We start from the raw sequence: 12,440 nt of genomic DNA, 5'->3' as shown, positions 1-12,440 counted from the left end.
ATTTGATATATGAGTTGGGCCCGTAGGCATACTGGTCAATCAATAAAAAGTACTTATCATATAGTCCTTACCTATCATTGCACTGATGTATATACTGTTTAATACTACTACATTGGTGGGGCATCCTTATGGCCTCTCCCATGTAAAAATTTCAAAGTTATGTACATCATATTTAGAATGACAGGCATTGCCTTTGCACTAATTCCCTTCTGGTAAATAAATAAGGGTTACACATACACGTTCCATGGTACATATATGCACTCTTGGTGTTCGAAATTAACACTGAAAACGGAGAAAATCATCATCATCGTTTCTTACTGCACTCGATGATCTAACATTTCTGATTCCAACTGCAACTGTGTTTCAGTAACACTGCCATTAACACTGTTAACACCAATGGCAACAAAAAAACTTGCCCAAAAAATACATCCAAATCTATTGTCATTTCAAAGTATAAAATTGCTAAGATATCTATCTGTGACATTAAAGTAAAAGAAAGTTGAATACAAATGTATATATATATATAAGTAAAATATTTTCTCTTAAAAGTTCTGTCTTAAGGAAAATACGTAATAAAATGTCAATCTTGTCAAAGGCAATAATGCCTTGGCAAATGATCATGAGGCTAAAATGCCCCCTATCGGCTCAATATATTACTGCAATTACTTTCAAAAGTAAGGGTCTCAAACCATATTAGAAATATATTTCAATGTGACTCAACATGAGACATATATAGCCCTAGCAAAAATGAAATATTACAAGATAACAACACTATTACCAAGCAATTTGACTCTCTTATCATAACAAACATGTTTGACATGATTTTTTATAGATTTTAAATACACTTTTTGAAAATTGCAGTCAAAAAGAGCTAACAACTGAAAATTGCAATGGAAGATCTAAAATCTATAGAACCTATAGACTGCCATAGTCAGACTGAAAAATATCAAAGTTGGAAAATTTTCTCACCTTTGAGCAAAAGTATTCAACAAAACCTGAACATCTTTGAATGTTTGCCCCAGGAAATTGAAAACAAACTTGTCTGTTGTAACTTAGTGAAGTTGTGCACTTCATATATCTCATGTTGGGTCACACGCACAGTTTTGCAACAGATTACTTTCCCAAATGTGACAGACAAATTAGACTTAAGTACATCATTTAGGCCTAGGGAAAAATAAAGTTGTGTTTCTGGTCACACAACCGACCATAGCAAAAAATTGCTGACCCAACCCCTTTTAGGGGGTCGACCGCTGGCAAGGGACATGAAATTCAGGATCTGAAATCTGAGTGATTAATTCAAAACGGACTTTCTGTATTTCACAGATTAAAGCTTTTGATGTAAACATTGTACTTCTTTGTTTAGTTTATCACTATACTAGTCCAATGTACAGTGTACATGTAACGTTATATCTGTATAATCACAATATGATGTTGAAAATTCCAGTGTCCTGATGCATTTCAGTTTAACTGTATTTATTGGATCACTTTGTTCAAAATCTAAATAAAAAAGAGAATCCCTACCAACCAACCCACATTATTTTCAGAACCGTAACCAGAAACACAACATTAAATTTCTAGGCCTTTCTAACATAATTGGCAGCTGTCAGCATCCGTGTTTCTCTGTTTCAACCATCATTTTCTCAAACATACTCAGCATGTACTAAGATTGTCAGTTCAATTTTTTCTGAATTTTTTCTACATAGTTTCCACTGATCATGAGATCATTTTCTGAAGTTTCGTCCTCAAGCATAAGTTGAATGTCTCAAGAAATATCATGAAAGCAAGTTAAATTAGATAAATAAACTCTCTCATTGCTTCCATTCTTTCTTTCTCAAAAGTAAATAAATATCAGTTTACTTAAAACTATCCATGTATGCTAATTCTTATGGGCTTTCTTGTCTTCGTACATTCTATTATGTCTAATTTTCTTCAGCTTTTCTACATGAAAAAAAAAGAGGAACAAGAAAATCAGACTGTTGTCAATAGTTTAACAGCTGTCCTGTGTTTTTTTCAATGTCTGACCATCTTCTATGACTTCTTTCTTCCTCAACTTCTATCTTCAAAGAAATTTGTATTGTTTAAAAAATGAGTGGAAGTCGACTATTTTACATGCATCTCTTACATAAGACGATTGTAAAAATGCTTTTTTCGTTCCGTTCTTCTATCCATATGTATCTAGTCTATCGTCCTGTCCGCTAACACTGTGCTATGTTGAACCACTCTATGTAAGGATTCTACCACTACGGGGGAGGGGAGGGCAGGACGCCCTCAGTACGCTGTATCTAGTGATGTCATCGATGCACGTCGTAGTGGTGGCCCGAATATAGCTGGCTGGACCAATGAGGATGTAGGAAAAAGTTTGTACCAGCCAATCACCATCGTGGAGAGGTCGAGATCGTCCAATACGATCTGAGCGACACCCATGAAGACTTTGCGCTCGTGCATACGGTTGTAGTCCCCCCACACTGTGATCTGTGACATGGACAAAAATCATGTAAGATGCTGTGTGCACTAATAACTGTCAAAAAAGAATCACAAATGTCTCTAGCATTAAGCTTAGTCTCAAGCATTACACCTCAAGGTAGATATGGTACTGCTCTGGATAGCAGCAAAACCAATACCATGGCAGATGGACTTGATCTAGTACTGTTCAGTATTACAATACTATTTATACATTTTTCTTGTTCATTCAGACTCTTGTCGTGCCTAGTGGCATGGGGGCAGTAATTTTCAGAAGAGGGTATATCTTTACAGGGAGGGGTTGCTAACCCTTCCTCTCAAACGTGCATGAGGTACCCCCTTGAACATGGGACCCCCATTTTAGGTCCCTTCCAAAAAACAGGGGCAGTGCAACCAAGATGTCCTGACCCAGGATTAAACTGGGGTCTCCCAGTTACCAACTAACTGGAACCAGGAGCTCAACTGTGAGTCTGCTTCCAGTTAAGCTGTAGGGATATCCCATAAATTAAGATATCCCATACATTAAGATAGTAATTTTCTGCAAGGAATACCAACTACTTGTCCATGTTTTCTTGATAATATCCTCAGGCATTTCTTTGTGTTCTGGAGGAATACATCACAAGAACCCACCTGTAGAATTTTGCCCCTGAAAGGCTCTTGGAAGACCAGCTATTCCTGGCAAAGTGGGGTGACCAAGGAGGTTGCAACTGACTCGGTGCAAAAAAAACACCAAAGCATGCATGCTTATATATAGTAACTGGAAGATCTAAAAGAACCCACCTGTAGAATTTTGCCCCTGAAAGGCTCTTGGAAGACCAGCTGTTCCTGGTAAAGTGGATCGAGCGTGCGGCGGGCTGTCTTGGTCTTTAGCTTGGCCATGCACCGCTTCCCTTCCATCAGGTACACCTTCACATACGGAGCTGTGAATAGACAAAATTACTGAGTTATACTGAGAATTACTGAGTGATGTATTGTTCACTAACTCTTCAATGGTCTTCCTTCTTTTGTTAGTGTTTGGGTATGCGAAGAGACAACATTACTGAGTTATATTTGTCACTGATGAGCTACTTTTGTTAATGTTTTAAAAGTTTTGTTGTTGTTATTGTTGTGTCATCTGGGGGTATTTGAAGTTAAAGTCCTTCATCATCATCGTACAAATGAGGAGTAGTCATGTTGTTATGAGTTTCAAACTAATGAAATAGATTTTTATGAAATTGATAATCTTAGGATATTGTTTGCTGGGTTTTCTCTTATGTCAACAGAATACGGTATTATTTTTTTTTACATTTTAGAAAGATGCCCTGGTGGGTCATTTCTATCAAAGAGCTCTTGACACAGACATGCTCTGCCCATTGAACTTTCCTGCCATTTAAGCCACGTGGCCCACGCCTGTAGCCAGGGGGGTTCGGAAAAACGTTGAAGGTCCACTTTTTAACGTCCAAGATTAATTTTTCAAGGCGAACTTATTTGTATCAACAGTGGGGCTGGAATCTTTAAAAAACTGCTCACTTTGTCTCTGACATCTTTGAAATCCTCTCAAAAGCACAGGAAATGCCATTTCAGAAGGTTCTGGACCCCCCTACAAAGCTCGCACAGCCCGATCCTGGTTACGGGCATGTGGCCTCTTTCCTGATGACCTCATTCATCCATTTTTGTCAGCAACAGAGCACTGTTTATCTGGGTCTGTCTCAGAGCCTGTTTTTCAATCCCCTACCCCCCCTCCTTCTCCACTGTTTCCCTTCCATAAATAGCTGGAGAATCATATTTCATTAAAAAAAGAATTACAATTGCTTCAAAAATGGCAATGATCTGAACTTTTTTCTAACAGAAAATTACTATGTATCTTTTTTCTAGGATTCTTGTAACTTTTTGCCTCTTTTCATTGTATGTGGACTAGTGAGCAAGCAAGGAGACTTTCAAGTGACCATACATAGTGTGGAGTTTAATCATAGAACAGGGGGTTATGAAGTTTCTGGAATTCATTTTAAAGTATTTTGTTATGTATTAGTTCATGCTTTACTAGTTTTAATTTATACCTGAAAAATGCCTCTCATTATAGACGAGTTTGATTATAGAATAAAGAAATAGAGGAAAATGTGTTGGTTATTACGTTGTGTGAGATTGGAGGGGAGTCTAGATTTCACGTGAAAAAGGATTATTTAAAGTATTAGTAGTTGATTTTTGATTGGCAGGCATTGAAGGTCAGGCATGCAGGGTGCACTCTATACCCAGGATGCACTTCACCCACCTGGTACTTCAGCTGCCGCTGAGTTGCGTTGTGATAGAAGAGCGGAAGAGTCCATTATGTTTAAATTTGGGAGGACTAGGGGAGAAATGTAGGCTGTGGCACTACTATGGCCTGGGTTACATTGATGAAGAAATTTGTGTTAATGAAGCCTGTTTATCAACTGTTTTGAACCTAATAGCTGTGTTGCTATCATCTGTAACTGTTGCAACAATTAGTAACATCTTTGAGCTATTGTCAAACTCAATGTAAAGCATACTTCCAACTTTTCATTGCATCAAATTTCAATCTGCATGACTGGTGCCACTGAAAAATATACTACAAAGAAATAATACAAACTGTAAACACAACTAAATGTTTGGCAGATGACAAAATATGACATGAGCCAATGAGAAAATAAACATGTGACATCATGCTCGTAACTTCTGTCTGCTAACAATTCTAGTTTTAGTGGTCACTAAAATGATAATGAGTCACTAGAAAAAAGAACAAGATTCATTCCGATGGAACTACAGTACATGCATGACAAATAAATGACAATCAAATTTCTATTCATGATTGACTTGACATCATATTCCTTACTGCTCTTACAAAAGAAACCAAGCTGATATAAGACATAACTTAACAATGATACTGTCGCATAATGTCAAAAGTAGAAGACATCGTTCCTACCAGGCAGTACGTTGGCCTCGGGTTTGGGAATCAAACCCCGTGCCCGGATGATCTCCACCTCCAGCTGTCCCCTGCGGTCCATCAGCCCCACCTGGATGTCCCCGAGACACGGGGCGCCCAGAACCTGTCTCCCCACCAGCTGGGCCGGCCCCAGCCCGTCCAGGAAGTCGTTGATTGGACCGTCCAGCCTCACGCTAGATGGGAACCACACGCTGTAAGTTTGCGGAGAGAGGAGAGACGAGGACAGGGCGGTTAGAGAAGGGCGGGAGTCAGACGGTGTTAAACACAGAACAAGGTAGTTAGGCAGGACGGGTTTGGAATTTGGTAGATAGCAGACTCTTTCTAGTAAATTGGTGGGAAAACTTTATCAAAAAGATGAACATTGATGATTATGCCCAAAATGATCAACATGATTTCGAAACCAAGTTTCTTAGGTTTGAATCTAAACACAGAACGGAGAACAAGGCAGTTAGGCAGGGGCTGTAGTTCATCAGCCTCTTTTTAGTCTTGTTAGTAAATGGGAGGGAAGAGTTAATCTAAAACTGAAGTCAAATGTATTTTGAGCCATTCTTAAATAAAACCCCGCAATGATGATTTCAGAATCAAATTTTCAGAACTAAGTGAGCAAGTTTCTGACATTTGAGTCTAAACACACACTGAAAACAAGCCAGTTATTTATGATGGGTTTGTTTGGTAGAGTTTTGCTTGGTAGTTTGCTTGGTAGAGTGGAGTAGATTATTTTGGCCTGGTGTTAACCACAGAACGGAGAACAAGACAATTAGTCAGGCAAGGTCTGTAGTTTGCTTGGTAGATCATCTGCATGTTTCATTAGTCTTTGGAAGAGGGAGAGGAAATTGATTGAAAATCCAAGACAAATTTGTTTTGAGCCTTTTTGAAATATAAATTTTGATAAAGAATTCTTTGCTAAATGATTGACATGAGTTCAGAAGCAAGTTTTCAGAGCTAAATGGGCTAGTTTCTTACATTTTCATCTTAACACTTAAGTTTTCTAAGTCTATTTCATATTTCTTAACATTTGTAATAACTGTGTTAGTTCTGACGACATTTGTTCTTTATTTGCCAATAACAGAATATGTTTGGAGCCTCACAAAAAGAAAGATTTTCAGGACTCAAATTTGAAAACCGAATGAGCAAATATCTTTTGCATAATTTTGTCAGTTAGAAAAATCCCTTACAACACCCTCACAATGTTGGCATCCACATTCGAATCAATATTAACATGATGAGTCTTGTTGTAGCCAGAGGAAACTAAGGCAGAAAAGAATTAGACGTGGAAAAAACTATTATGGTGGGGGGGGGGGGGGACATGAAACAATGGAGTATGAGGTACAGAGGACAATGGACCATACAGGGGAAAATGCTACTGGGTGTGGATACATGACATTGTACATGTACATGGACATCATGAACAACTTAGAACAATATCAACATGGATGAAACTAGTAACAACACTATCTTAAATAAATCAGACGATACGATGGTCAAATTAAGAAGTGGCAAGAGCAAATTAAGCATTGAAGATGATTTACTACAGTAACTGTGATTCAGTACCAAGGACAAGGCTACCCAACAAAAATATACCATTCAGCACCAAGGACAGGGAAAAATTCAGATATTCTGTCAGATCAAATAAAAAGAAGTACATAGCAGATACCTATCAAGTGAAAAAAGTAATCATTTACATTCTCAAACTGCAACTGTTAGTGTCCAAAACTTGAACTTAAAGATGTCAATCTAAAAAATCTTGAGATTGCATGCTTAATCTCGAGATGCTTTGAATAAATCTTATTTCAAAATATTTCAAGATGCTTTGAGAAGATCTCAAGATGCTTTAAAAAGACCTTAATTTGCTTAGGTAGATCTCAAGATAAAAATCTGTTCCAGTAACAACTTCTGTGTTTGCAGAGAGCCACACCTTGAGCACGGTTAAAATTCCACCACACTTTTTGAAACTGTGTCATTCCTGGTGTGAGTGAATCAAGTCTTGCGCAGCTTGTACTTACTGCACAAAACTGGTGTGTTATGCCTAAATAAGGTTTTACCGGTTATGCAAAACAAACAAACAAACAAAACTTATGCTAGGCAAATTGTAGTGAGCAACCTCAAGCCAACCATACACACTCACGCCGTATGTTCAGAAAAGACGCTGTAGCCGCATAGTTTCCGTTTAGAACTTTATTCAAGCCCACATCCAGACTAGTTTCGCCTTGTGTGTGGCATTTTCAATGGTTTAAGGCTCGAATGGTACTAGGCTGAATAAAAGTTCTAAACAGGAACTATGCGGCTCAAGACGTCCTACTGAGGGACTGCGGTGTGAAAGATGTGGGTTAGCTTGAGGAATAAATCCACTCTTCTTTATAAAACCAAACTTACGCTGTCATGCTGGAAGAGTCGGAGCTGAGGCTGCCGGTGGACTCCGTGCTCGCCTGGCGCCCGATGTTCTGCATCGACGCAGGGCTGAACAAGCCGCTGCGGGGAGACTTCCCAGCATCTGGGAAACAAAACGGAATAATTGATCAGACATGACAATATTGCAAATTGGCTTTACTCCACATATAGATATAGATGCAGTTAAGTTTTGTGTCATTGAAGATGTTGTTAGATGGCATCATATGCACAAGATTTCAGTTTAAAATGACTGCTGCTGGGCTTGGTGTTCAGTCAATTTCAGTTGGAGTGGGGTGAGAATGCCCCTCTGGGGACCCAAAAAAGGTGGCTGCTGGTTGGGTAAGATATAAGACAGTTTGCTCAGCAGAGGGCTTTAACTATGTAAAAATGGACTGGACTGTTTCAATGTGGCTTGTGACTGCACGTGGATGACTGCATCAGGTGGTTGCCCTTCCAGGTTTGACTGTACTTATCAAACTATTCATTTTCCTGACCTGTAGCAGACAGCTGAGGTGCTGGAGCTCTTGTTCATTGACAACTCATTTCTATAACTGTGCCTCTCCATTTCTTCCCAACCTCTATCAGAAGAAAGCATTCATAAGGCTGTTTTTATATTCCTCACCTGTGGCAGACAGCTGGGAAGTGCTGGAGCTCTTCTTTCTAGACAGCCCCATGAAGGCCATCATCTTATTGCTGGTCGACGTCTTGCGCATCCTGCGCCGGTTGTCCATGGAGGAGACGGCTGTGTCGGAGACGCTGCCGTCGTTCCGGTCGTACATGTACATCTCCGCACTGCTGGAAGAGCGGGTGGGAAACCGCGAGCCGCCCGGGGGAGGGGGGTGCCGCATGCCTTGGGCCACGTTACTACGGAAACCAAGCGACAAACTTCTAAACAAATTGTACATGTAATCATAAGGTTTGTGGAGTTTTTCAACTCCTCGAGGTTGTAGCAACTGTATGGTCGGGTTCTTGGGTGCCTATCTAACTCCAGACAGTTCCAACAGTGTTAGAGTCTAAACACAAGTCAGATACATCATCTTATCATAAATAAGCATTATTTTGATCCATTCTTTTCATTTTTTTGCCTGGGGCCAGGTTTACTATGGAAGCCAAGGGACAAACTTCTAAACAAATTGTACACAACTTTGTTGTGAAACGTTTGTGGTCCATTGATATCGGGTACCTGTCAAAAACCGTCAGTTCCAACAGTGTTAGAATCTTAACACAAGTCCTGTATATCATGAGTTACTATGGAAACCAAGCAACAAACTTCTAAACAACTTACACATATGGAGTTTTAAAACAATCATACAATTATCCTGTTTTGTAGAAACTCTGTGGTCCATTATTACTTAAGAAGATTAGTTAATCTGTTTTTTTTTTTAGTCCACACAATCTGGAACACCCGAATCTCGAATTTGAGGAAAATCTACCTCATTTTGTGATAGGATCTTTGTATGCCATTTTAAAATCTACACTTTGCCCACATACTTTTGAATTTTGCATCACCTTTAAAAAAGAGTGAAGGATTAAAATGCACTAGTAATGCAGGGAGCAATCATTGCCAAGTATCACTAACCATCTATCAGTATGAACCAGATTACTCTTTGGAGGGAAACTGGACAAAATTAATGTACCTGTGTACATGGCTGCTATCCATATACTAGTAATCTGGTCGGTGTGACCTTACCTGATTGCTTCTACGAACAAGACATTTAGTGTGACAGACTCGAGTGATGAACATGTTATTGGTCTATGACATACAGAGGCTCGGGCCAAGCAGATAAGAAAACAATTTCAAATGTCTTATACCTTAAGGTGTCATTTGAAAAATGAACTAGATTTCTTTTAAATGTTGTTAAAATTGTATGTATTTCTAATGGTAGCTCACATTTTAGGGATTGTGATTTGATTTTAACAATGTTTCTGGCTCTATCTGAAGATCATGTGTGGAATAAAAACTTAAGGGTAATTTCATTAGATACCTTGTCTTTCCATTTCTCAAATCAGAGAAGTTAAATCCCCTGACTTATTCAGTTTATCCATGTACTGAGCATGTGAAAGTCAAAGATAAACTACAAATGCACAAAAAGAGATTAACATTTCATTTTTTTTGCTTGGAGGGGCGCTAGCTACTTAAACCTCATACTATAGGTTGGTTTCAAGTCAGTCATCCCTGGACAGAAATTTTCTTTTTGGGACTGATAAATATGTTACCCTGTCCATCCCAAAAATATGAACTTTATGACATGAAACTGATGATAATATATTTTTGTCAGCTTAAAATGACAGATTTAACAACGGACATCAACAACATGGGCTCTCAAACAATGAGGGGGGGGGGGTGGAATACAAAATTTAAAGCTGCTTCAAACCCAGGCTCCATAATGCAAAATTATCCAATGGTCTGCAATAATTCAATTTTGAATATCACTGCAGCAGCTACCTGGCTACCATATATCAATGCTTAATATATCAGTTTTATAGAATCCATGAGTACATTCATGTGAAATTAACCCTATAGATTTACTACCACTGACTGATTTGATACATCATTTACCGAAAGAGCCTGTCAAAAAGTATGGAGAGTGACAAAAAATTTTAAATGAAACACTGCTGGTTGTAACGCTAACATAAACTATCCAATAATCAAAATTAATGACTGCAAGGCTCCCGCCTCGTTTGATTAAAAATTAGTACAGCGCCTCTCAACTACGTATCTAGGTATCATAAGCATTCCTTACAGATTGTAAAAACAGTTCTACGATTGTCTGAGAATGATAAAATGTTGGGATGATGTTTTGATTTCATGTTCACATAAACACTGCTGAAGGGACCATAGAACATTTTGTATCAGTTACTGTAACTATTACAGTACCATTTGTCTCAAGTATTAAAAACACATTCATTACTACAACTTTTTCATAGTACAGCATGTCATGGATGATAAATGTGTCATAATTTGATATGTGTGCTTTTGCTATTCTAATACAATCTTTAAACTAAAAGGAAAAAGAAAGACAGCAACAAAAATCACAAAGGAAACACAAAAGACATGCTGATAGTTTTATTTTTTGTTACAACACAAAAAATAATTTTCAACGTGCAAGACATAATCATACACAAGACACAACACAGAATATGCATGCAAATATATTAATGTAATATTTCTCTGTCCTTCATATACATGTTTATCAAATATTTACACAATAGATTGTCCTACCTACAACAATCTAATCCCAAAATACCATGATTGTGCTTTGTACCTTTTAGAAGGTTAATCTTTCAGCTCAAATGTCACTGGCCAGTCTAAAAGTCCAAAATCTTGTATAATATACTTCTCTCGATAGTTATGACTTAATTTTCAATAACAGTAATTGTGATTGATGTTTTCACTAACATAAAATAATTGAGAGAAATAATCATACCTATCTGTAGGAGTAATGCAGTTTTCATGATCTGAAATATTGCTTCCGCTTTATACTTGACATGTTGGGTGTAATTTCCAGCCATTTTTCCTGCACAAAATGATGGTATCAAAACATATTTGTTTTGATTTACAAATTCACAGACTCTGACTGATGCTTGGTTGTCAGAAGCTTTGCTGGGCCAAAAGAAAGTAGTAGCTACATCTTCACATTTTTCCACAGGAATTCCTGCTATTTCCACAGTCAAATAATATTTGGTGCTGGCATTTGACTAGTCATTTGAATGTCTAAATTTGAATATAATTACTTATGAAGTCACTAGTAATGCATTGAACAATTTAAAATGTGAAGGGATACCGTCAACTTTGTTCTATTTGGTTTCCTTTTTCACATAAGGAAGATAAACTTTCATTGCACAGACCCAACTGCTTTATATGCAGAAGATTTAGAAATATCTTTGTTATCCATCCTCCATTTTAAATTGCATAATTTCATCTTTAATGTGAGATTGTCATGGTCTTGGGTTGTAATGTGTTTAGAGCTACATTATGTATTCAAAAGATGTAAAATTGCACAATCACAAATAAATAAATACAAGACAAAGTCAGCTCATTAAAGACCTGATCAAATATACTGACAAATTAAATCTACTGACTAAAAAATGGCAAGAAGATATATTCATTTACCAATACTGGCTACATCTAATCAACTTAAATCTTAATGAATTATGATATTTCTTACTAATTATGTACAATACACTAATTTGTGGCTTCAAAGTTCAATAAGAGATTTTTCGATGTTCAGATAAAAACAAATAAACGGAATAAACTTTGTACATGTGTTGTGATATGTAGAACAAGTTTGCAACACTAGAACTGCAACAAAATAAAACTAAGAAATGAAATAGCAAATTTAAAAAGCTTGCTAAAACAGCAGTGTATGCCAAACCTTTGTACAGCAAAGAAATAGTTTAAACCTAAAACATGTCACTCACCAACAACTCTAAATGTTTATATCATGACCAGCTGCCCATAAGGTAGTATACCGTCCTATTCTTCGATTAAGGTTAGACACCCAGATAATAGAATAAACAAGAAAATAGTTACTCAAGCAACTGGATAGATTTTTGGAAACAGTCAGACGTTTCTGGTAGCGTCCACTACCTTTCGTCAATGACTAGTGGATGATACAAATGTACCTGAAACATCTGACTGTTTCCAAAATAT

The 12,440-nt window shown here is 37.6% G+C and overlaps 1 protein-coding gene across 5 annotated transcripts in view; it reads right to left on the bottom strand.

The window, feature by feature from the left end:
* Window positions 1-782: 782 nt before the first annotated feature.
* Window positions 783-12,440, bottom strand: part of LOC136426112 (regulating synaptic membrane exocytosis protein 1-like) — a 42,268-nt gene continuing 30,610 nt past the window's right edge. For 4 of the 5 annotated variants that reach the window (XM_066414998.1, XM_066415001.1, XM_066415002.1 and 1 more), the window contains 5 exons: window positions 8,409-8,650; window positions 7,772-7,889; window positions 5,378-5,589; window positions 3,241-3,380; window positions 783-2,472 (listed from right to left, as the gene is read on the bottom strand). In XM_066414998.1, coding sequence (XP_066271095.1) covers window positions 2,269-2,472; window positions 3,241-3,380; window positions 5,378-5,589; window positions 7,772-7,889; window positions 8,409-8,650 — 916 coding nt within the window. In that variant the 3' untranslated portion in view covers window positions 783-2,268. The remainder of the gene's footprint in view (window positions 2,473-3,240; window positions 3,381-5,377; window positions 5,590-7,771; window positions 7,890-8,408; window positions 8,651-12,440) is intronic. The other variant, XM_066414999.1, reaches the window with a different exon arrangement.

Source organism: Branchiostoma lanceolatum (genome assembly GCF_035083965.1).
Source record: "Branchiostoma lanceolatum isolate klBraLanc5 chromosome 18 unlocalized genomic scaffold, klBraLanc5.hap2 SUPER_18_unloc_1, whole genome shotgun sequence".
In the NCBI taxonomy this organism is placed as follows: Eukaryota; Metazoa; Chordata; class Leptocardii; order Amphioxiformes; family Branchiostomatidae; genus Branchiostoma; species Branchiostoma lanceolatum.
Note: the sequence above shows the minus strand (reverse complement) of the source record. Positions and strands in the feature narration are given on the sequence as shown.